We start from the raw sequence: 27,531 nt of genomic DNA on the forward strand, positions 1-27,531 counted from the left end.
CACATTATTTATGCAGAAATTTGTACACATTTTTGCCTCTAGTGTGCTTTAACTGTAAAAAATAGCAATCACATACAAAGAAAGCAAACACCTTGTATTTAGTGTTTTGTAGGTGCGAAATTACCAGCACTGCAGTGCTATCCAACAATAGTCTAAAAAGGTATAACAACTTCATCTCTTATCTTTGGACCTATCTTAAACTACATATTAGCCTCCCTGTAATGCTGGTAAATATATTCTTCCATAAGTTTAATATTTGGTCTGTTGAATTAATAAAATGTTATGTATTAAAATATGTCCCTTCTGATAAATTTAAAACACTTGGGGAGCTATTTCACGACTTGGTGGAAATGAATATATGAAGCACACGATCAGCATTATTCTCTGGTAGGCAAATTTTATTTTATCTCTCTCAGAATTGTAAACGTATAAGGTGGTAAGTCATTTACTAATGAAACCTGCAGAATACACTGATGTGTCCACCCAACTGATAGAAGTATGTTTCAATAACGCTATCACCACAAATTTGTTTAGTTAGTACAATCCGACAGCTTTCACTAAACCTAAAATTAATTTATTTGTAATGAACAGAACATCACAACCGCAGCTGAATCTCATTTTTTTCCTGTAACTTAACTTTCGACTCAGACAGCTCATTTGCTATTACTGTGAATATGTTTGTGCACCTCAAGACTCTTGTCCGGAGTTTGCTTAGATGCCTACACACAGGACATGAAAAAGTATGGTCCCTTTTTTTGAGACGTGAATCAATTACTTTTGTTAACTGTTTATGAAGTGAAACTTCCTGGCAGATTAAAACTGTGTGCCCGACCGAGACTCGAACTCGGGACCTTTGCCTTTCGCGGGCAAGTGCTCTGCCATCTGAGCTACCGAAGCACGACTCACGCCCGGTCCTCACAGCTTTACTTCTGCCAGTATCTCGTCTCCTACCTTCCAAACTTTACAGAAGCTCTCCTGCGAACCATGCAGAACTAGCACTCCTGAAAGAAAGGATATTGCGGAGACATGGCTTAGCCACAGCCTGGGGGATGTTTCCAGAATGAGAAGGTAGGAGACGAGATACTGGCAGAAGTAAAGCTGTGAGGACCGGGCGTGAGTCGTGCTTCGGTAGCTCAGATGGCAGAGCACTTTCCCGCGAAAGGCAAAGGTCCCGAGTTCGAGTCTCGGTCGGGCACACAGTTTTAATCTGCCAGGAAGTTTCATATCAGCGCACACTCCGCTGCAGAGTGAAAATCTCATTCCGGAAACATCCCCCAGGCTGTGGCTAAGCCATGTCTCCGCAATATCCTTTCTTTCAGGAGTGCTAGTTCTGCATGGTTCGCAGGAGAGTTTCTGTAAAGTTTGGAAGGTAGGAGACGAGATACTGGCAGAAGTAACGCTGTGAGGACCGGGCGTGAGTCGTGCTTCGGTAGCTCAGATGGCAGAGCACTTGCCCGCGAAAGGCAAAGGTCCCGAGTTCGAGTCTTGGTCGGGCACACAGTTTTAATCTGCCAGGAAGTTTCATATCAGCGCACACTCCGCTGCAGAGTGAAAATCTCATTCTGTTTATGAAGTGTTTTCATCACTCACATATCTCTTTGGGTTACAATATCCTGTTAGGAAGCTGTTGCAGAAACCGAGATGACGACTGTAAAGTATCCACAGAAAGAGATTTTTGCCATCTGTTGCTTTCTCTTAGCCTCAGCTACAATTAAGTAGATAACAAATTATCTTTACATATCCACTGATGAGCCAAACTGTTGTTGACAGTGGGTCATCAACCTGTTTTGCATCTGCACATGACCCTAAAGTATATACTGCACATTCAGCAGCTGCGCCTCAATATTGATGCCTCCCTCTCTCCAATGCCAATTCCATCCATCAATAAATATGAAAGAGCACCGACATGTTTCAGTATAAGCCAAAATTGTAATTTTACCGTAATGACATCTCTGTGTCATGTACCAGCAGATAATGATTTGTTTCTTGACTCCTTTCAGAGAAACAATGCCTTTCTTCTATGTTGTTCTCTTGAAATTTGTAAAGCACTTTTATGACTCCTTTAGTCATCATCTCATTGCCTACAGAATATTGTTTTCTCTTACAGTCTTCCATTTTAGCACTTGGGTAATATCACAGTTCTAAAGAGACTGGCCATTTCTAAGACATGCATGAATAAAATTTTGCTGTAACATCTACATTGATTTCATGTGATGTGTATTTGTGACATCAGATTTTGAAACTGTATGGCCTATTCCTGACTAGCTGCGAACTATTGTAAGCCAAGAACTTGAAATTTTGGTGAGTCACCTTTTTTGGAACATATACATACAAAATGGTGAAAATCGAAACTTTGTGGTATTGAAGTTCAGTTAACTGTGAACCTTTTATTTTTCCCGATTTCTCTTTGCAACAAGCAATATTGGATCCAAATATTATTGGTTTATGGTCAATTTGTTCATATTAAATGTACCTAGCTGTTCTCCATTACCCTAAAACAGTGTTTTCAAATTTAGTTAGCACAGCAATTTATTCTTTAGGACAATTTGTATCTCTCTCCTTACTCTGCATTGTCGAAGTACAGAAGCCTTAGTTTTAGTTTTAAACAATAAAACTGTGTTCAAAATTTGAGTGTTTTATGAAATCTTCCATATCAATTTAACTGCTTAGTCTAAAGCCACTATGATAAACTACAGCAGGTGTGGAACTTCATGATAATTATGGGCAGTCTGAAAAGACACACCAAGGTAAATTAGGCCTAAGATTTATGAACTAAGAGAAAATTTCTAGTCACTGACCTGAAAATAATTTTTCAGCTATTTACCAGCAATTTGTTTTTATATGATGAACTGTAAGATATTTGAAAACCATTTATCGTTAAGTATTTGCAAAATGTGATGTACCTTGCAGTTAGTATTCAGTCTGTTACCAAAAGAAAACTTATTATACTAATTCACAAACTATTTTAAAATGTAGCAGTTATAAAGTAAATTACTTCATTAGTTTCTTATATTATTTACTTATGTGTTCTCGGAATCATTTAACTACATTGCTTTTCCGACATCATGTTTACCACATGTTTTTTCTAGCCATTATAGCTCTAGTTTCCAAAAATTTCATGCACATTAAACAAGAAGTACACACACAACATTTTCAATGGTGAACTCACTAATGCTTTAAAATATGGAGAGATACTGAAAAGGAATGCCTCAACACTTTGAACGTGAAAACTCTTTAAAGCTTTTTATGTAAAATACACATTTATTCGTCATGGCTACCTATTTACTTCTCAACATAGTCACTTGACCAACAAACACATTTCTCCCAATAACAGACTAGTCTGTTGATATTGTCACGGTAGAATGTTTGACTTGGTTGACTGACCCACAACCTCAACTCTGCTTGCACCACTCCACAACTACCTATGTGAGGTCCTTGAAGGTGTTGTTTAAATTTTGGAAACATATGAAGATCAGATGTGGTCCAGTCGGTACAACATGGAAGATGACTGATGACACTGAACCGAAGGCAATGGACTGTCGCAAATGTCTCAGCACTCGTGTGTGTTCTGGTATTGTGTTGAAGGAGAGGGTGTTCCATGTGTGGATGAACTGTTCGAATTTGTGCTTTCAGTTTTCTGAGTGACTCATGATACCTTGCAGAATTGATGGTGATCCCTATAGGCACGAATTCCGAGTACACTACACCTTGAAAATCCCAAACCACTGTGAGCATGACATTGCCTACCAATGGCATGGTCTTGAACTTATTTGGTGTCGGTGATCCTGTCCGGTCATCCACTTCGTGCTCTGTCACACACATTGAGATTAGCACCACCGTTGTCTTCATTATGAGCACAAACAACTCAACATCACTCATTACTTATGTCAATACAATGATCACTATACACAGCTTTCTTTCTTCTACGGATTTCAATTGGAGCCAACTTTTCTGTGTTTGGAAACTAAATTACAGCAAGCCGTTTTTTGTGCACTGGCATAGTTATGTTACACACCGTCATGTTACATCCTACAATTTGAAGTCCTCTAGCAGCAGAGGGTTGCACCTTCCATCAGTGAAGCTGAAAAGTCAACCAAGTAATATGCATGATGTGTTATACCTCAACTGATATTGAGAAGAGAATAAAAAATTATAGGAGGCATTATTTTTCAGCATGCACTGTTACATCTACAAATAATTTGGTATCAGAAAACAACATGCCCACAATGATAATTTCATTTTTGTCCTTTGATCAGCCATTTTGTTCTCTCAATACTTTTTAAATAACAAATTTCTCAGGAAGGTCTTACTAGAAACTGTCAATTTTACGAACTTATCTGAATTAATTCTGTGTTGTGTAAAAGGTAAATTTGCTTGAGAAAACAATAAAATTATGACATAGAATTACTGGCCAATACTTACCTTCAAGAGATGAAATTTAAGTGCTGCCGACCGACATACATACATACACACACTATCATAGCTTTTGGCATTAACAGTTTCTTCCTATGTGAGAAGTGTGGGGTAGGTTGTGTGGTCTCCTCTTGACCTCACAACAAGTAGGCATCTCTCATTCTGGGATCTAAATGTCATCCTGATCCTTTTCAACCTTCCCCAACTTACCCCTCTTTCCTCCCAGAACAAGAAATAATTAGTTCTACAAGCTAGGATTGTATGAACTTTTCTATGTGTATCAGCAGTACTGCAATTTCACCTCCTGTAGCTAAGCAATGGCCTGAAATAACTTCTATGGTAGACAAAGAACACAATAAAACACTACTACAGCTAGAAATGTGCTTTACCCAATTCGCACAATGCCTTTTATCTCTTGTGAAACTAATGGGCTCTTCTACATTGTGTGATACAAATAAAGAAACAGGAAAAGCAAACTAACAGAAAATATATGCACATTGGCCATTGCAGTTCTTGAACACGTATTAAATTACTTCTGTTGTGCACATATATTCAAAATGGACTACCAAGTTACTTCTTTCCTATGAATTGGTACAAAGCTGAAAGACTGGAAGTACGGCAAAGACATTATAATGCAACATGTCTCAAAGTTCAGCCTGTTGTGATCTGCAGGCTGTGGAAGAAGCTGCAGTCAACAGAAATGTCTCAACTTACACTGTATGCTAACCAGATAAGAGTATTGTTAATCAGAATCGATACATTTGTGCAAGTTCTCAAAGGGGGAAAAAAAGGCCATGTCCAACCGTGTGCACACTGGGTGTCATGGGTTATTTTGTACCCCGAAGTGTGTTAAGATGATTTTATAAAGATTGTTTATTTGCTAGGAGACTAATCATCATCATCATCATCATCATCATCATAAGAAACTGCTGGCATAGCAGCTTCCTTGCTTAGAGTAGTTTCTTTCTTGCAACACACAAAAAGATCTGTACAATCCCATGTTGGACCTTGACTGCTCATGAAAAATTCCTGATACCTGTAATATCTACCCACAAACAGTGTATTTAGTCAATCAGTAATTCAAAGCAGAATGTTTGTTGCCAGTTTTGCATGTTATATCTGAACACATTGTCATTTTTCTTTTAACAAAGAGGAAGGAAGATGTAGCATAATCTCCTGTTGACAATATGCTCGTTACAGACAGAGGTCAAAATCAGATTGGAGCAAGACAGGAAAGAAAACCAGCCACATGCTTTCTGATGGTACCATCCAGTCATCTGGCATGAGTTATTTAGAGAAACCACGAATCTTAAATCTGGATAGTCAGACAGGGATTTTAACAGTCATCCCTCAAACATGAGTCCTATTCCACATCGCTGGACCACCTCACTTTGTTTTTCGATAAATAAGTTATGTGTAGAACATCATTTTCTATGATCAGGTATCATTCACAAACATCCAGTGGCATAAAATAAAGCAAATAAAATAACAATTAAACTAAAGAATAGTGTCCAGCAAGGAGAAGTCATCCTAATTCTATCAAGTTCATGGGGGTAAGCTCTTTGTATACAACTGGCTGGTCTTCCTCTTGATGAATCTTACAAGGGTTACAATATGCTCTCCAAAGATGATCTAATAAAATATCAATAAAGTTAAGGTACGTTCTCAATAACCTCTTTCAGCATGACTTTGCATCTTGTTCTGTTCCTGCAGAGAGCACCGAGGAGGGCACATATGCAAGAACGTAACTTTCTCAGATGAATATGGTAGTGAAACTGCTATCTGCAAGCACTTACATGTTACACACCAGCTTGATCTTTCTAATCCCCTGCTGTCCTATTTCTCCCTCTAACCAGCCCACATTCCATCTATTTCTCCATAACCCACCGTTGTCAATATTACTTGGTTTTTTTTTGTGTGTGTGTGTGTGTTTTCTTAACATACAAATTACATTCTACATAAGCAAGTACTTCAATGGCAACCTTCATTGGGTAAAATGTACAACTTCTGTTTGATGATACATTCTGTAATTACCCATACGAAATAACAGGTTCAAAACAAACCACGGAATATGAACAAGTAATTGCTATTAAAAATGGCATTCTACTTATCCAATGGTAGACTTTGCTCTATTTTTTTAACAGATAATTCATACACACTTATGTAATTTTTGAAACTATGATTACTTAGATACCCTACACACTGAAGTGTTGAAATATCCCAAATACAGCACAATTCTCATAAATAGAGACCTGTAGTAGAATTATTCAATTAGCTATGAAATATTTGCATTCACAAAGGAATGGAAAAAGGGTAAACTCTCCACAGCAGTCTCCTATAATTATTACAATGACACTGTGTTATAGATAATGATTGCACTAAAAGATAAATGTGTACATTCCACTGAACACTAACTGATATTAAATATTTAATGAAATAACCATGAACTACTACTAGATCTTACCTCAAGCACCTCCTTTGTAACTGGAGTGTTTTCCAGCAGTCCAATAACTTCTTCCACAGCGCCATAATTAATAACCTGTAATTTCAAACATCTTTAAGAATGTACTATGCACAAGTTAGTACCTAAGTATAATATGAGTCAATGTGGCAATCAGGAAACTACAGTTCCATTTACATAACTAATTAAGCAAAAGATGGATGTTGTATGAGAAAATTTCGTACAGCAGAAGAGTAAATTAAGCAAATATTGTGTAAAACCTTTTCCTTATCTTTACTTTTGGGCAGTTCACCATTGTGGAATGTAGTGAATATCTACAAATAAAATAATATGCAACACAATTATCGGCAATATGTTACCAGAGCTATCACAAAATACAGAAAAGAAAGGGAAAACAACCAGATGCATTTCACCCACAATAATACAGTTATTGCATGATTTTTATATATCCTGATCTCCAACTCCAAGAAGCTATTTTCAGTTTGAGATACAGAGGCTACGTGAAATGGCATGTGCTGCCTCTCCAGTACATGAGTAGAAGACAGACACTAACAACACAAAAATGAAAGTAAAGAATGGATATTATAGTGTAGATATAAATAACAGTTAATTGAGAGAATGCTAAATGCCCTTCAGCAAAACCTCAAAAGCTTATCTTTACTGCACACTCAAAATTACTTGTTTGACACTAGAATAATGTGTGTGAAGGCATACGATAGGAAAAACACTGTGGTCCATATGGAAGTCTCAAAATCTCAACCAGCTGTTGGGTACAGAAAGAATACTATTTTGCCAAACAGCAACAGCTGGACATATACAATTCATTGTTATTTATAAATTAGTACTTATCAATTCTCACACACAAGCATATACTATTGATTAATTTATGACTTTTACAGTCACAAATACACACACAAAATTGTTGAGTGTATTATTATTTCAATTTCCACATACTGAAAATTAATGAAAGACTGGTTGTAGCCTTCTTTTTATGCAGCATAGGTATGAAAATGTTAAATTATATGTAATTTAACTTTAACACATTTTCTCACTATTTGTTCTGTGGTAAGATTTTCTAATATGATCCTCTGAACAATTATATTACACTGTCATTTCCAGGACAGCCACTCCACCTAAAACGTGGATGCGAGTCTCTTCAAAATGATGTTCAGTGTGTGTGTGGTCTCATCCTCTACCTTTTTAAAAATGCAATAATTTATTTAGCCTGAAACTCAAGTATTTTAAAAATGAGTTCACTTTATTCATTCAGTGTAAGTTACATTTACACTTCATTACTACTTAAGAAGTTTGATAGGGGATAAAATACTGCATGGTATCAATCTCGAAGGACTTTATAGGCAGGGAACAATGTGTGTGAATTTAATATTACATAGCATGTACATGGTCTGAGGAGTGCCTTCTGAATCATAAAAGGTAACAGTCTGCAACATTTCCTGGCAATGAGAAATATCCCATAAAAATGTTAATATCCAATTGATTCCAGAATTATCACGTGGTCATGTTACTGTAGCAGGCAAATAGTAAGCCTTCCGAAAATGGTTTGCTCAAACGTGAAACTGCAGCCTTTACTGATGTAGTATTACTACATTGTTTGATGCAGCTTCTGTCTCATGAACTTCCAAAACAGCTTTCAGTGCATTGCAGTGTGATATGATGATTCTGGCTACCAAAATAATGCATGTGAAAACATACTGCACCTAACATACACTAAGAGAGCAAAACCTGTGATGTCAGACATCTCATCTACAAGCCAGTGACAGTAGAGCTTCATTTCAAGTACTGGGTCAATGCTAGCTACAGTTCCTGTTGCCACCTATATTCACAATTCATGTTTCAGCTGTCATAAAAGATGGGTAGAATACATGCAAATCCAACCCCTAGCTATAATTAATAAGAACCAACTTAACACTAATCTATAACAATATTCCTCATCAAGTATTGCTTTCTATTATTGATCAGAGAGATGGCCAAGTACAGGTAAGACACTACAGAGGTTAATATATCAAGTGTCAGATCCAATCAATGTCCAGCATGAAAGTTTGGACACCATCTGGAGCAGTATTTCGATGGAACACCACTCCTCTACATGTTGTAATGAATGTTTAATACTCAATAAACTTGTAAATACCAGAATTTTCCCCCAGTCTAGTCATTCACACAGAATACAGATTCATTCTCTGTCTCTTTCACACCAGTGATTAGTTCAAGTGTTGAGTCCACAGCATATTTTTAAAAAATGTGAAGCTGTTATGTTGTTCTGTGCAGTTTATTTTTTCACTACAGCCCACAAATTTAATGATTTTAATTCTTGAAGATTCCTTCATGGTGGTACAATTTGTGCAAACAGTGCCATATGTTTTCACAATACACTTCAATAATGTTATTTATGACAATGAGCAAGTAAACCATTATAATTTCTCTTCATGAACCTATTCTGTCATTTCTTCAGGTTCCTCTTTATTAACTGACATGCAGAAGCAACAGTTTACACTTTTCAGGCCTCTATACAAAACAGAATTAAATAGAGGTTTATATTAAAAATTCTTTTAAACTTCACAATGAGTTACATTCATTTTTCAGTGAGGACGAACAAACACCTACAAATGGTAAGAGCAAAGGGCCTAGTACTTTGTCGAAATTCTGTTGCATAGAAGACCATCATCGTCTTTTCACTGTGTACCACACTCAGGTGGCATCATTGTAGAGGCCATAGTAAACCAAATTAGGATGGCAAAAGAGGGATTTTGGATCAAGGGTTTTGCAATTTTAAAAATCTAACACTTTATTGCAGCACCACACGATTCATTGCAATATAGCTGCACCACGTTCAGTGCAATTGACGAACACAAAGAAAACTTAAAGCCAATTTATAAACAGTTCTGCACACAGGAAAAGTATCAATATCTAATTTAACGGAAGAGCAGCTTTATCTCATAATTTTATTTTATTCAATCATTTAACACATGAATCTTTCAGAAAATCTATAAGCTACACTGACTGTTGGAGATTAGCCTGTTGCAGATGGGAATAGAAACTAACTTTCTTTTACTCAAATTAACCATTACACTGACTGCAACTTAACCAGCACACATCTGCCTTCTCCTTTCAGTATCACAGAGAAATATGCATTTAAATACATTTACACAGTGGATTAACATACCTGCAGGATGTTTTACATGAACAGAAACATTAATAGCTTTCTCTGTCTTTACAGTGCCAACAATAACAGCAAATATCTTTAATAGCATTGTCTTAAGTATCAGCCCCCATTACTAATAAAATTTAATGGCAACATGGTACACACTTTGAACTTCCCGTGGCTGACCTTTCTGTACCTGCTACCTCACCCTCTCCCTGTGAAGTTTTACTCATACTGACTCAGTTATGAAAGTAATATTTTAAGACATCAATAGCTACCATCTGTGAACATGTAAAAGACAAAACGGGTTTATAAATGTTATATGTGAAAAGAAGGAATAATGTGAAAAAAAAAAAAATGTTTCAAAGTGAAGTGTTATCACAACAGAATAGAGTTGTGGAGTAAGTATAAGCACTTACTGTGGAATACATACAGAAAACCATTAAAGTGACATCAATATGTACATGCAAGAACCAATGGTAATGAAGTTACCTAACTAAATAAAACATCCACAAGGTATGAATTATCACATCGAATATTTCCTTTATTATTCTGTGAGAGGTCCATGAAAAATGTTAACCTTTGATAAATGAAACAGACCAGTTACATAACTCAAGAACCCCTTGAAATTTATTCCATTAAACTGTGACTACTACTTCAACTAAGGAATACAAACATTATTTGTGAACAAAATCACCTGTTCAGTCTTTGAACACTGTATGTAAATACACAAACATCTAGCACATGTAGAAGTAACAAGTGCTGATTTCAAAAGAGGTTCTGAAAGTTTAGCACTGTCACATTGTGTTCTGGGTCAGTTGTGATGACTGCAAATCTAAACGAGAAAAATTGCTTTTCATCAAATTGTACTTTTGCAGTTACTTGAAGATAGTTTTTGCTGAAATCTAATTTTTCTATGTGCTTTTTTATGTTCTGCTGCAGCAAAGTACCCAGTACACCTTCCCAGCCTACAACCTGGAACCTTCATCCCATTGGGATAGTAAAAAATATTCTGCTTGGCTCCATTTTTGCTCAGGCTTCCTGGTGTATGGAAATAGATCTTTTGGTGAAATCCCGTTGGCCTCCTTATGCATTTCTTTACTTTGCTCAACATGTAACAAGGAGTTCGATTTACTTTTGAATACTGTACACTGTATGCATATAGGCCACGGCTTCCATCGGATAACTAGATCATACGAATAAAATTACACATATGGTTCAGTTAGCCACAACAGAACGTACCTGAAGTAATCTGCAATATTCAAATGCATCAGTACAAAAGTAGTTTCGAACTTTTTTTTTTTTTTTTCCTTTTAAGCAATTCACTCTGGCATCGGCGCAAATCAATTACACAGCTTTTCGCACACTTGTGTTCACAATTACCTGAGATTAGAGAAACACACAGAAATATGATTTTGAAGTCATGAGTTTGAGAACATCCCTTAAACGTTGAAACGGAAGAAGGATACAAGGCACGTCACAGTAAATCTGGATGATGCATGAAAGGAATCTTCTGTGGGAGCATCTACTTTGTACAAAATCACTTTATTTACGTAATTAACACAGTTTTTATCCACAAACGGAGAACACACAATACTTCACTTGCACGTTTCACTTATCATAATGCCAAAACACCGCACATTACAATGAATATAGCAACTGTTAGGTTCATTATCCTTTGCACGTTACTTTTAACGGCTCCATAACACTTTATGGGGATTAAACGTAGTTTAATACGCTGTCAGTATGAAATATGAGTCAACGTGAATGCCTTGAGTTTACATGTTACGGGCCATGCTCCACTGGCCAGTGCGCACGCGCCGTGCCGCGTAAGGAGGAGGTCTAGGCTAGACACTGTCCTCTTACAGCTCCGTGTACCCAATTTCCACACACGAAATTTGACGTCTCTTCCACTATGTTAAGCAAAATCACGCTTCTGAATGAAGCTGTATATATTTATGGTACTGCCGTTAAGGAATTCTTGTCTGATATGGGTGTATTTCTACCTTAGCTAGTGGAAAACTAACACAAGTTGGAGTCAGACACGCCACTTTCACAGCGCATTTAGCTAAGTTTCTTCGTAATTTTTATTAATTTCGGTGTTTCATGTGTTTCGACAGTATTTAAAACCTTACATTGTATTCCTTATCCAGTGCCCTCAGTAACTTCTCCTTGATCTCCGAAGGAGAATGCTGCATGAGGCCGTACTGGGACTCCTACTGACACGATCCTTTCCTACATACAGTACCAAGCACTTATGGCGGACATCTGCTACTACGGAATTCTGGGAGTATAATCCCAGTTCCCGATGGGTGCCGAAAACTGACGAACGTGACGTCATTGTGTGTTTCACGAGAGTTCGCAATAACCTATACGATTTTAAAACTTGAAAACAACATTCTATGTTTATTGCGTGGTGTGTGTAGTTACGTTTTCTGTAACACTCAGTTAGCTGCTGCACGGAGAATGCAATTACAAATACTTTTTATTTCCGAAACCCTTCCGACAACCAATATTTTTTTCAATAAGCGACAGGTCATTATGAGTGCGTAGAGACAACTGTTTTATTGTAGGATACAGACCAACCACATGTCATGATGTTAGTATCTGTCATTTTCGTTACAACAACAAAAAATGCATTGCAGATCTGAATGTAACTGCAGTATTTTTTAAATATTGGTATTAGTAGTTTACTAACTGTTGACACCTGTTGTGATGTGGATCAACGAAGAAATGATGCTTCGCTGCTGTTGCAAAAATTTTGCAATAAATGAAATTATATTAATGTTTGGATGTCGGGTGCAGTGTAGAGAACGGTATCCAACTGTGACAACTGACAAGAATGCAGATTATTTTTACAGTTTCTGGAAAAGATGGCTGCCGAGATGAACATATGAATGAAATTTCGTTTGTTGTTGAAGACATAACCTAAATATACAGGATTGATGAACAAAATGAAATTTGAATTGCGGAGAGAAGTAAAGTTGTAACTGAATTTAGCGTTTTATTCAGGTAGGAGACCCATTATGAGTTAATTTGTGTGTCGATGGTTATTTAGGAGAACTAGTGTAATTAAGACAGCTGTTGGTAAATTATTGCGTTTGTTGTGTTCGTATTGTCGTTTCGTTTCAAAGGGGAATATTTTCTGTTGTCTATTGAAGCCACCACGTTGGATAATCACGGAAATGGGAAACTACGAAAGCTACGATTGTGGGACTTGGTTGAGAGTTCAAATTATTTATTATACCGACAAAAACTCGTTGACAGTAGAAGTTTTTTCCCCTCCTTAAATCGTTGAGTATTTCGGAAGCCTGGTATTTTATTTTGAGTGTCGTCTTCAATACATACCTCACTATGTAGACAATCAGGCAAATATTTCACTTACACCGACATGGTTAAAATACGGTACATCGGGATCTTCAAAACGTAGGCACATGTCTCATATGTATTCAATCTAGCTAGGGCCACCATCTGCCGGTTCTCCCAATTAGCCTTTTTAAATGGTCATATTCTTATCAGAAATGCAGTATCATTTGTGTTATTTCTGGAATAATATAATGAAGCCATCGAGATAACACACGTTAAGTGTGCATATTTTTACTGTATCCCGTGACACAAAGATTTGACTGAGAAGACGGTGTGGCAAATACCCCTGCTCAACTCTGTTGACACGTTAAAAATAATTTGAAACTTAAATTAGTCTCACTTTGGAAAATAACAAAAACTGTGTAGGGCTAGGTACAATTTGAAAGCATTAAAATACAATTATACATTACTCATGCCAAACAAAATACAGTTACGCTGGATATAAGAACAAAATTAGCAGTTTCAACCTTTCAGCGATGTTAACGTTCATTTAAGTCATAAGCAATCTGTATTAAAGGATGCCATGAATGTATTAAGCTACTTTTATGATAAATCATTTTGTCCATTGTTGTCACTTATGAGATCCATGCATTCAGGAAATTGTTTGGGTCATCCATTAAGGATGTGATGCATTGTTTGTCTAGGATTACTTACTCTGGATGCACAAAACATAACAACTGGAGGGCATATCTTGGCATCTTCGACAACTAATTCTAGATTATATTTTCTTGGCAGTCAGTTTAACCACATTATAATTTTTGAAGCATGTTTTTATCTTGTGGAAACAGTAAACAATGTCATTGCAGATGTGTATCCAGGAAAATCGTCTCACTTCATATGAGATGGGTATTAGAAACTGTGGAATTTTGGTTGTTGGATGTGTACTGTTGCTCGATTGGCCTTATGGGCTGCTTTTATCATTTAGTTAACCACAATTCTCTTCAGCACAGTTGATGTAATGTTGGAAAGAACAAGGTATGTTGGTACAGAAGATCTCACCAATGATTCACGAAGCTAAATCTCCTGTGTTTCTTCAAGACATATCATAATTTGCCACTCACTGCATACAATGTAAAATGATTAATTTATCACAGATATCAGACTCTGGTCCTCACATGGTTTTGGCTATTTTATTATTCAACTTTTTCCTGGGCTTACTTTCTGTGAATATTAACAGAGATGTTCATTGCAACTAAACTGTGTGCTTTGTTCAAGATTATACTGAAGTGGTTGTGTCTGTATAACATTTAATTCTTTATCTTCAAAAACACGTCTCCTGCCATTCATTACTGGTTTGTTTGTTGGTTGGTTAGTTAGCTAGTTAGTTACTTTCATGTTCCGTGTATCATTTTGCACGATAAATCGTCTTGATGTGGAAAGAGTCATTGTACATTCATATTGCAAATTGATTTGTGCATCTTTTCGTACCCTTAAACATCACCATATTATTGCTATTATTATTATTATTATTATTATTACAAATAAGTATAGTAGTCAGTCAATCTGACAGCTAAGAAAGTACCTTAATTTCCTGGGAATCTCAGGTGGCAAAGTCAGATATGTTATTAATGTCACTGTTATCATGCACATTTTTGTGTGGGTCAGGTAGAGCCAAATCATCAAAAATAAGTTTGATGTATGGGGTATCTCAGTGAAGTGGAGTAAACCCGTTGTTCTTTATAGTCTGTGCACACTTGTTTATTTCCCCACGTGGGTAACGAAAAGTATTTTATAAAACGGAGATTAACTTTATTTTGTGCAATAATTACAGAACATTGTAATAAGATACGTAAGAATAAGACAATGTAGAATCTTGACAAACATTGTTTCTTATTGTCATTTAGTCAGTCCCTTGCCATTAATTCATTACTCACAAACTCGTTTTCACAAGTCTAGTCAAATTTACTGATCCATCGTCAAGAGGAAGTTCAAGAGAAACTGCCTGTATGTTAATATGAAACAGCATGCATTAAAATAATCAAGTTTCTTTTTACCTGATAAGGCACAGACAGTTCTGGTTGAGACTAATGAATTATTTAGGAATAGAGAGACAACTCACCAAAAGGCAGAAGCACTGTGCTGTCGACAGATACAACAACAAAAGATACATGGATTTGCTTTGCTAACTTTCAGGATGAAATTCCTTTCTCAAGTACCCACAACTCTCTCTCTCTCTCTCTCTCTCTCTCCCTCCCTCTCTCCCTCCCTCTCTCCCTCCCTCCCTCCCAGAACACAGTAATATAATCAGAAGAAAATCACACTATACTCACCATATTATTTACAGTGTTTGTCCCATGTTTCTGATGTCACTGATCAAAGCTGACAATTCGTATCAAACAGTCCTCTTTATCTCTATATTATTATTATGTACAGAACTTGTCATTTAAGTTACACTTGACAAATTTCATCTTAAAGGCTATCACACTTTCTGTAGAGAATTAATTTCCCATTATTGGACTAGAGAAATGTTTTTCTCTTAAGGCAAGGGAGAAAAACGAAAACACTGTAACAATTTAATGTAGAATAAAATCTCTGCCCCATCTACACTGTCCAGTCACATGAATCTGACTACCTTCAAAACCCTGAATAACCACCTTGTACAGTGCGTGACGTTAAGGAAGAGTGTCAGTGAGGTTCTGGAAGGTACCGACAGGGATGTGGAGCCATGCCAACTGCTCAAAATTTGTCAGTTGAGGACCCATGGCGCGAATAGTTTGATAGAGGGATTTAAATCTGGGAAGCTTGGTGGCCAGGAGAGTACAGTTAACTTGTCCTGGTGCTCTTGAAACCATGCACGAACACAGCAAGCTGTGTGACACATTGTGTTGTCCTGCTGGGAGATGTCATCATGGGGGAGGGGAGGGGGTGATAAGGCTGCATTAGGGATGGGCATGGTTCCCAAGGATAGATGTGTACTGGTGTTGATCCATTGTGCATTCCAGAATGACAAGATCACCCAGGGAATCCTATGAAAACATCCTCTAAAGCATAACACCCCCTCCTGGCTGCAGGGTGTTTGCTTTCAAACGTTTCATGTCGTGCACGCCAATGGCCATGTAACCTGTGCAGCATAAAGCATGATTCATCTTGAAAGACCACCTGTCACCACTCAGTAGATGTCCAGTTGCATTGTTGGGGCATGCAAATTGCAGCCTTTGTCACCAATGAATAGCAGTCAGGATGGGTGAGTGAACCATGTGTCTGCTGCTGAGGCCCATATACAGCAACATTTGCTGAATGGTCATTGGGGAGTCACCGTTGGTAGCCCCCTGATTCATCTGGGTGGTCAGTTGCTCGACAGTTGTAGGTCTATTCGCCCATACACACCTCCACAGCCATTGTTCCCACCTGTCATCTATGGACCATGGTGCACCAGAGTTGCCTTGGCATGCCAGTTTTGGATAGCACCATTTTGCCATGCATGTATACTTTAACCATTGTGGAAAACAGTTTACAAACGTAGCCATTTTGGAAATGCTTCCACCCTTGGCCCCAAAGCCAACGATCATCACCTTTTGGACATCAGATAAATCACTCTGTTCCCACATTATGATAATAACTACACTGTTTCCCACATCCCCCAACATGCTTTATATACCCTCGACTGCTAGTGCTGCTACCTCCCAAATGTGACTGGTTATCGCATCTTGACATCAAACATAGGTGGCGGTCACACTAATGTGACTGGATCGTATAACAGAAAGCCTACATATTGACCATTCAGCTATGACAACCAGAAAAAATTCCTCCATTATGGGTCTGTGTATTGTATCTATAGCTCAAGCATATTTTATTTGCAGAAAAACTTTTGTGTCTTTTTGGAATAGGTCTAGAATACAGGGAGGGTGGTTTTTACATGATGCTTCAAGTAATAATTCCTGTTTTGCTTGTTCTCAACATAATCTGGAAAAATATCTTGTTGCATTTCATTCGTGTCAGTACTGTACCGAACTTTCGCTCTGGCTGTGATTTTCCACCACCACTTTTTGTGTTGTCAAGTATACACTTGATGACCAAAAGCCTCTTGATTACCTATAGTTGTCTGTCCTAAAAGTGTTACATGTTGGAACTCTTTTATACTACTATTGCTGTATTTATCTCTAAGGAAGGCATTATGCTAAGTCCCAATACTCTGAATGTAGAATCTGTACCCATCCTATAAATGTGTCTATTATTTTTTTGCCAGTTTCTAGATAGATTGGTCTGACATGCAACTAGTACTGGGAACTACAATACTGACACAGAAGACTAGGCCCAATTCCATATTGTTACCAGAGTGTGGAAAAAATGCTTTTGTCAAAAATATTTTCATAAGCACTTGTATTCATTTTACATTTACTAAGACTTCTCACTTAATCTGAAAACAGTAAAAACTTATCCAGACAGTCACACCATCTACATGGAATTCAACTGTTTTCACAACACACCCTAATCAATGTGGCTCATTCAGAACAATCAAGCCATCATAACCAGTCTGAGTGCAACATCATTTATCATCACTCACCATTGCATAAAACCTTTCCTGTAGTTATCAAATGACTACAATGCTTTCACCAGTCTAAGCAATGCCACATGTTTATTCGTGAGGTCAGTGGCTTGACTTCACAAAAACATCATTAACAGTTGACACAGACAACTGTAACTCTCATGATATTTCTCCGATGGAAGTGGGCATAGGGTGAGCACATTATTTGTCTCTGTGGCCTCGTGAATCCCTCAAAGATCCAATGGTCCCCTGTCCTCTCAGTTCTTTCCGTTAAAAAGTAGTTTCTGTGTACTAGAATCTTTATTGTCATGTGACATGTCGTATAATATCATTTAGTTGAAACATTGGTGACTAGTCAATGAATACTGTAGTCTGAGCAAATGCTGTTCGCAGACAGAGAATTCTGATACTAATTTTTTCTACATCTAATATCAAATAGTAAAAGTAATACATAACTTTGTGTGCTATAGTTACAGCATCAGTTGCTAACAGTAGATTTGGATGTTGAAATATATTCAGTCTTCAATATAATGACTATTCTGTAGATGAGGAGACCTGATCCCTATGAAAGTTTGTGAACCCCTCTGCCGGAGCTCCGGAGAGGGGGTGCTGGCATATGATTGGTAGCGGCATAAGTGTTCATAGCAGCACAGTGGCGACTGTAGGAAATACGGTGCCGTGCCCCCCCCCCACCCCCTACACACACACACACACACACACACACACACACACACACAGGGAGTGCCCTGTCCCTGGGTATGAAATTACATTATTATTTACAGATCATACACTTTATCTTGACCCTTTCTGATACGGGAAAGTCAGCTGACTTCGTACCCCCTTGCAATATTTATGCTCATTGCCAGCCTTGGCTACGAATAGTATTGTGTGCTGTAGTTATAAGTAGCCATTGTGAATGTAGTGTTGATTTGTGTGCAGTGTTGTGTGTAGGCGCATTCTTAATATTAAGTGAAGAGCTGTACCTAGTCCTCAGAGTGACCTGCCATTAACCTTCATGTCAACTGCTTCAACCCATGAATCCATTACATGTTCGTTTCTCTTACAAGCTATAGGCTGGTTGCTCTGTGAGGATGAGGTGGGGTTTGTCTCAACAGCCAGTGTGCTATGACCCAGTTGTGAGCTTCCGCTCCCAGCACCCTCCACTCAGGCACCAAGTTAAAGTGTGTGATCGGTATGTCAATTTGTGTTTACATGAAAGTTTCTGCTGATGTTTACAGGTTCTTAATGACCAATTACAATCCAGCCTAGTTAGCTGACATGCGTCTCATTTATAGGAAGGCACAACGCAACAGTTGAGCAGCTAGGTGCCTGTATGCAGAATGATTTCAGGGTAGAGGTTACCAAATCATGTCACATGTCAAAGACTACATAGCCATCTTTATGAAACAGGATCACTTAGACAAGATTCACAGGAAACATAGACCTTGTAGTGTGCAAACAGTTCAGTTACAGGAAGTTGTGTTAAAGCCAGTGGAGAATAACTGCAGCACCATCACACAACCCATAGCCAAGGAACTAAATACCTTCAGCATCAGTGAATTTCCCCAGTGTGTGAAATTCTGCCAATTGGTATCTACTCCAGATTTGTAGATGCCCCCGACTTCCAAAATAAGGCTGTCTTTACAAGGGAAGGAATACGGAACAATCACAATAGCCATGCCTGGGAGTTGGAAAATCCTTAGGCAACTCATTTGTTCTGTCATATGATTGGGTCATATCTTCTATCAAGAATCCTCTTTGGGAAAATTGCTGTATCTTTCTCCATGAACATTGAAAATGTCCTGCTAGCAGTTGGGCAACAGTTATGATGTGGCACCACCACACTTGCACATTTTCCCAAATTGTTGGATTGGGACCGGTGGACCAGTACCGTGGCCATCACTTTCTCCCGACCTCACTCCTACAGATTTCTTCTTCTGGGGAGCATTTAGTGTATGAGGCATTACTGCATAGTTGGTTGCCCATTTGGCTAGAGTTGAAACCCTTGTTTGTGAAACACCCAATTGTTTTTAGTATGTTAGAAAATTTTTAGAATGCTGATGCCAGTTGTAAACTGATCACATTTTCAGTAACATCTCTAAAACAATATTCATTACACACAGTTTGAATGACATTTCTGATCGTCACTGGCAGGGAAGTCCCCGAGACATTTTTATCACACATAACAGTTTTTCTTTTAATGTTCTCTAAATCATCTTTTTTTACATACTGTATATTAATAGGGGTCTAAATACATGTAGATTACAGTGAAAAAATTTAAATAGGTGCTACATATCTTCCTTTTTCTTAAAATCTTCCTCACTGTAGCGACATTTGCATTTTAAGAATTGCTTGTGTGTCTATAATTTATTTGTAGGTATATATTAAAAGAACACATACGTCTATTATAAGAGAATGGTTTTCCAGAGCTGCTACTTATCGTCCTTATTTATAAAATCTTCCACACTATTATAACCATTGCTCTTTAAGTATTTTTCAGTGTTCACTTCTGTAATTTTTAGCTTGTAGTCCTCTAAGCCCTCATGAAGCATGAACTTTACTGAGGGGGGGGGGGGGGTGGCTCGCATGCTTCAAAGGTACAGGAAGCCACATTGTAGGTGCAGACACTATGGAGGGATGTATGTGGAGAGTCCAGACTAAGCTGGTTTGTGAAGAGGGCAGCAGCATTTTCAGTAGCTGCAGGGGCAACAGCCAGGATTATTGACTGATCGAATTTGTAATACTACTCAATGTGACCTTGATATGTTGGTACTGCAAGCAGCTGAAACCAAGAGAAAACTACAGCCATTATATTTCCTGAGGGCATGCAGCTCTACTGTATGTCAGCTTGGATAAATTATTCTGGAGATAAAGTAGCCCCCAACTGGATTCTCAGGCAGGAGGTGGAGGTGTCGTCGTTAGGAAAAACATGACTGGCCGTGTACAGTTTGGTGTGTGAAAAGTTAGGATCTTTAACCAATGGATGGTCGACACAATTTAAAACTTGTAATGAGTAGGTTGGAATGTAACAATACTATGAAAAGGAAAGTTGCTACTCACCATATAGTGGAGATGCTGAGTTGCAGATAGGCACAACAAAAAGACTGTCACAAATAAAGCTTTCGGCCATTAAGGTCTTCATCAACAATAGGTGTAGACACATGCACGTGCATACACGACTGCAGTCTCAGGCAACTGAAACCACGCTGCAGTCTGGTTTCAGTTGTCTGAGACTGCAGTCGTGTGCGGTTATCAACACAAAATCGAGTACGGGTAATGCAGAAGAAGGTTTGATAATGAATAAGAAAATAGAACTGTAGGTATGTTAATATGGACAGCATACTGAATGCATTACTTTAGCTAACAAGTGCAACTCCCCATTTCACCCCCTCAGATTTAGTTGCAAGATGGCGCAGTGGATAGCCTATCAAAAAATGAACACAGATCAAGCATGAAAACAGGAAGAAAGTGTACTGAACTGTGAACATAGAAGCAAAATAGAAATAGTGAACAGTCCAAGCTCAAGATATGCAGCATCGAGAATGATTGAGTGTGACAGGGTTGTGTTTGTGGTGATGGACGGCAAAGAGGGAGATCTGGGTTCAAATCTCGCTCATGCTTCAGTTTTTTTTTCTCACTAAATTATGAGCTGTCTGTCCGGTTATTGACCTGTCTATTCGCTGTATTCACATTCTTGTCTGTGTCGTGGTGTAATGTCCATTTTTAACAGTGAGATGTGAGAAAGGAACTTCCAGACTTATGTACCTCCTATTTGTTCTACACAAGTGCCACACATTATGACTTTTGTGTCCTGTTACGGAAGTTTTGACTTTTGAATTCCTTTGATGGAACATAATTCATACACACTTATTTGTTGTTTTCATTTCTGTGAGAGGTTGATGTGGCATCTTGCCTGCTCACGCTATTCATCACATTTACTTTTGGCAATAATATATTATGACTGGACGGATAGTTCATAGTTTTGTGGGGAGGAAAAAAAAATATTGGGGCATGAGCAGGATTTGAACACAGGTCTCCCCCTTCGAAGTCCAACACCATGACCACATAACGACACCGTAGCTGTAGAATCCTGCTCGGTTCTACACTTCTTGAGCTTGGACTGTTCACTATTTCTATTTTGTTTCTTTTTTCACACTTCAGTACACTTCCTTCCTGTTTTCATGCTTGATCTGTGTTCAGTTTTTGATGGCTATCCATTGCTCCATCTTAAGACTAAATCTGAGGGAGCTGCAATGGGGAGTTTCCCTTGTAAGATAAATACAAAGCCAACACCCACAACAGTTGTGCACATTTACTAGCTTTTCAAATAGAGTGATTGAAGGAGTGTATGATGAGATAAAGGAAATTATCCAGATATTTAAAGGAGCGAAAATTTAATGGTGATGTGAGACTGGGATTCCATAATACAAAAAGGAAGAGAAGGACATACAGTTGGAGAACAGAGACTGGGGAAAAGGAATAAAAGATGAAGCCACCGGGTATAATTTTGCACAGAGCATAATTTAACCATTGTTATTACTTTAAAAATTATGAAAGAAAGTTGAATATTTGGAAGAAACCTTGAGAGACAGGAAGGTTTCAAATAGATTACATAATGATAAAACAAATATCCCGAAGCCAAATTTTTTTAATCTGCAAAATATTATCATGGTCACATGTGGATTCTGACCATAATTTATTGGTTATGGAGTGCAGATTAAAATTGCAAAAAGGAAGGGAATTATGATGAGTTGAAAGAACCAGAGGTGGTTGAGAGTTTCATAGGGGGCATAAGGCAACAATAGATTCAAACAGTGGTGACAAACTCAATACAAAGGCAGTGGAGGATTAAACATGGAAAAAGACAAGGCAAGTAGAAAGCCTTGGATAAAACATGAATATGTAATCTAATTGAGGCAAAGAGAAAATATAGAAAGTGAACCTGCAAAAGGGAATACAGACAACTAAAATTGAGTTTGACAGTAAGTGCAAGTTAGCAAAGCAGCAATGGATGCATGAGAAATGCAAGAATATAGAAGCATACATAACTAGGGGAAAATTATAACAACATTTGGGGAAAAGAGAAGCAGCTATATGAATATCGAAAGCTCTAATGGCAAACCATTACCAAGCAAAGGGAATGTTGGAAGGTGGAAAGAAAATGTAGTTGATGGCTATTCAAGGGAAATGAACTTAAAGATTAATATTATAGAAATATTTATAATTTGATAGAAGAAAGGTGCTGACAGTTGTGAGACAAATTATTTACAGTAGAATGGGAAAACTGGTAGAATCTGACTTCGGGGAAGATGTTTCAGTTGTGTAGAGATGTAGGAATGCGTGAGGTAGTACTGATTCTGTGACTCATCTTAGAAGAAAGACAATCTTACGTTTATAGGTTTTTTAGATATAGAGAAAGCTATTGGTGATGTGTACTAGAATACACTCTTTGAAATTTTGAAGGTGTCAGAGAGAAAATACGTGGGGTGAATGTTTGTTTCCAACATGTGCAGAAATAAGGGTCGAGAAAGATAAGGAGGAACAGTGGTTCAGAAGGTAGTGAGACAAGGTAGCCTATCCTTGATGTTATTCGATTTGAACATTGAGTAAGCAGGAGACTGAATTAGGGCTCAGGAGGACGCAGTAAAAGTTTTGCAGTTTGCTGATTACATTGAAATTCTGTCAGAGACAAAGAAGATCTTGGAAGAGCAGTTAAATGGAATGGATGGCATCCTGAAAAGAGGTTACAAGATGAAAATCAGCCAAAGTAAAACAAGGGTACTGGGATGGCTGAAGTAGACAGGATTTAAAATACTCACTGGCTATAGCCCAAGAAGTATTTTTGGAGGGAAAAAAGAGTAATTTGTTACCATATAACATAAGTTTTGTGAAGTCTCTTATGAAAGTATTTTTTTGGAATATAGCTTTGTGCTGAAGCAAAATGTGGACAGTAAGCAATTCAGATAAGAAGAGAGTATAAGCTTTTTAAATATGGTGCTACAGAAGAATGCAGTAGATTTGATGCATAGATTAACTAATAAGGGGGTAGTGAGTCGAATAGGGGAAAAAAAATCTTTATGGCACAACTGGACCAAAAGAAGCAACTGCTGGATTGGACATAGTGAGGCATGAAGAAATTGTCAGTTTGGCAATGGATTCAGAAAGGGAGGGGGGGCTAAAATTGCAGAGAGAAACCAAGGGGGTGAATACAGTAGGTAGGTTCAGCTGGATGTTCACTGATGAACCAAAACATTATGACACCTGGTTAATAGCTTTTTGGTCCATCTTTGGAACTCAATACAACACCAGTTCAACGACCATCTATTCTACAATTTGTTGTTAGATTTGTGGAGGTTGTGGCATGATATGTGTACACACAGGTCATGTGATTCCTGTAAACGGGTGGCAGGGACAAAGAATCCAGTGAAATTTTTTTAAGTGCGTTATCTGAAAACTACCTTGAGCAGTTAAACAGAGAACCGACTCGTGGCGATAACATATTAGACCTTCTGGTGACAAACAGACCCGAACTATTTGAAACAGTTAACGCAGAACAGGGAATCAGGGATCATAAAGCGGTTACTGCATCGATGATTTCAGCCGTAAATAGAAATATTAAAAAAGGTAGGAAGATTTTTCTATTTAGCAAAAGTGACAAAAAGCAGATTACAGAGTACCTGACGGCTCAACTCAATAGTTTTGTCTCAAGTACAGACAGTGTTAAGGATCAGTGGACAAAGTTCAAAACCATCGTACAATATGCATTACATGAGTATGTGCAAAGCAAGATCGTAGGAGATGGAAAAGAGCCACCGTGGTACAGCAACCGAGCTAGAAAACTGCTGCGGAAGCAAAGGAAAGTTCATAGCAAACATAAACATAGCCAAAGCCTTGCAGACAAACAAAAATTACGCGAAGCTAAATGTAGTGTGGGGAGGGCTATGCGAGAGGCGTTCAATGAATTCGAAAGTAAAGTTCTATGTACTGACTTCGCAGAAAATCATAAGAAATTTTGGTCTTATGTCAAAGCGGTAGGTGGATCAAAACAAAATGTCCAGACACTCTGTGACCAAAATGGTACTGAAACAGAGGATGACAGACTAAAGGCCGAAATACTAAATATCTTTTTTAAAAGCTGTTTCACAGAGGAAGAATGCACTGTAGTTCTTTCTCTAGATTGTCGTAAGATGACAAAATGGTAGATATCGAAATAGACGACAAAGGGATAGAGAAACAATTAAAATCGCTCAAAAGAGGAAAGGCCGCAGGACCTGATGGGATACCAGTTCGATTTTACACAGAGTACGCGAAGAAACTTGCCCCCCTTCTTGCAGCGGTGTACCGTAGGTAGCGAAGCGTTCCAAAGGATTGGAAAAGGGCACAGATCATCCCCGTTTTCAAGAAGGGACGTCGAACGGATGTGCAAAACTATAGACCTATATCTCTAACGTCGATCAGTTGTAGAAATTTGGAACACGTATTATGTTCGAGTATAATGACTTCCCTGGAGACTAGAAATCTACTCTGTAGGAATCAGCATGGGTTTCGAAAAAGACGGTCGTGTGAAACCCAGCTCGCGCTATTCGTCCACGAGACTCAGAGGGCCATAGACATGGGTTCCCAGGTAGATGCCGTGTGTCTCAACTTCCGCAAGGCATTTGATACAGTTCCCCACAGTCGTTTAATGAACAAAGTAAGAGCATATGGACTATCAGACCAATTGTGTGATTAGATTGAAGAGTTCCTAGATAACAGAACGCAGCATCTCATTCTCAATGGAGAGAAGTCTTCCGAAGTAAGAGTGATTTCAGGTGTGCCGCAGGGGAGTGTCATAGGACCGTTGCTATTCACAATATACATAAATGATCTTGTGGATGACATCGGAAGTTCACTAAGGCTTTTTGCAGATGATGCTGTGGTGTATCGACAGGTTGTAACAACGGAAAATTGTACTGAAATGCAGGAGGATCTGCAGCGAATTGACGCATGGTGCAGGGAATGGCAATTGAATCTCAATGTAGACAAGTGTAATGTGCTGCGAATACATAGAAAGATAGATCCCTTATCATTTAGCTGCAAAATAGCAGGTCTGCAACTGGAAGCAGTTAATTCCATAAATCTAGGAGTACGCATTAGGAGTGATTTAAAATGGAATGATCATATAAAGTTGATCGTCGGTAAGGCAGATGCCAGACTGAGATTCATTGGAACAATCCTAAGGAAATGCAATCCGAAAACAAAGGAAGTAGGTTACAGTACGCTTGTTCGCCCACTGCTTGAATACTGCTCAGCAGTGTGGGATCTGTACCAGATAGGGTTGATAGAAGAGATAGAGAAGATCCAACGGAGAGCAGCGCGCTTCGTTACAGGATCATTTCGTAATCGCGAAAGCGTTACGGAGATGATGGATAAACTCCAGTGGAAGACACTGCAGGAGAGACACTCAGTAGCTCAGTACAGGCTTTTGTTGAAGTTTCGAGAACATACCTTCACCGAAGTGTCAAGCAGTATATTGCTCCCTCCTACGTATATCTCGCGAAGAGACCATGAGGATAAAATCGGAGAGATTAGAGCCCACACAGAAGCGTACCGACAATCCTTCTTTCCATGAACAATACGAGACTGGAATAGAAGGGAGAACCGATAGAGGTACTCAAAGTACCCTCCGCCACACACCGTCAGGTGGCTTGAGGAGTATGGATGTAGATGTAGATGTAAATAAGAGGCCACTGATTTGTGTATGTGGTGATAGCGCCTGATAGTGTCCCAGAAAGGTTCCATCGGATTCATGTCAGGTGAATTTGGTGGACAAGACATCAACATGATTTAGTTATCATGCTCTTCAAACCACTAAAGCACGATTCTGGCTCTGAGATACTGACAGTTACATTGCTCAAAGATGACATCGCCATCAGGGAAGACACGAAGTATGAAGGGATGCAGGTGGTCCAGAGCTGAAATGCTATCTTTGATTACTACCACAGGTCCTAAGCAAGCACAGGCGAATGTTTTTCATAGCATAGTACTGCTCCCACCAGCCTGAACCCGTGGTGCAGTGCATGTTTGGAGTCACTGTTCACCCCACTGATGGTGTTTTTGGAGACGACCATTGACTTGGTGTAGTAATAAGCGTGATTCATCCAAATAACTGAGATGTTTCCAATGATACGTGGTCAAATCCTGATGGTCCCACGCCCTCTGCAGTCATAACTGTCGTTCTCGTTGGGGTGACATGGGAACACACAGAAGTCGTCTGCTGTAGAGGTCCATGTTCAACAGTGTACCATGAACAGTATGCTCCAAAACACTTGTACGTGCACTGGCATTGTGCTCTTTCAGCAGACACATTACAGATCACCATCTATCCTACTTTACAGAGCAGAAACACCCCCCCCCCTCCCAGACTCCCTGTTCTGTGGAGAGTTCTGGACGTCTAACCATTTAGCGTCTAGTGGTAGTGTCACTGTTCTTCTACCACTATCTATAAATGCTCACGCAGTAGCACGTGAACTTTCAATCGGGTTCACTGTTTTGAAGATATTCATTTACAGGGTCTAATAATCTGCCCTTTGTCATACTCACTTATCTCAATGGATTTCCCCCATTTGTAGCCCATATCTCCTCTAGAGTAATTCCCAACTGTCT

General features: G+C 38.5%; 1 protein-coding gene across 2 annotated transcripts in view; it reads right to left on the reverse strand.

Moving 5' to 3' along the window:
- LOC126249034 (uncharacterized) overlaps window positions 1-12,430 on the reverse strand; it is a 45,540-nt gene extending 33,110 nt beyond the window's left edge. The window contains exons 1-2 of one of the 2 annotated variants that reach the window (XM_049950650.1): window positions 11,277-12,430; window positions 6,878-6,952 (exon numbers count right to left, since the gene is read on the reverse strand). Coding sequence is in view for 1 of the 2 variants with exons in the window: in XM_049950649.1 (XP_049806606.1) it covers window positions 6,878-6,952; window positions 12,170-12,232 (138 nt within the window). In the remaining variant the exon portion in view is untranslated. The remainder of the gene's footprint in view (window positions 1-6,877; window positions 6,953-11,276) is intronic. The other variant, XM_049950649.1, reaches the window with a different exon arrangement.
- Window positions 12,431-27,531: the final 15,101 nt, after the last annotated feature.

This window comes from Schistocerca nitens, chromosome 3, assembly GCF_023898315.1.
Source record: "Schistocerca nitens isolate TAMUIC-IGC-003100 chromosome 3, iqSchNite1.1, whole genome shotgun sequence".
In the NCBI taxonomy this organism is placed as follows: domain Eukaryota; kingdom Metazoa; phylum Arthropoda; class Insecta; order Orthoptera; family Acrididae; genus Schistocerca; species Schistocerca nitens.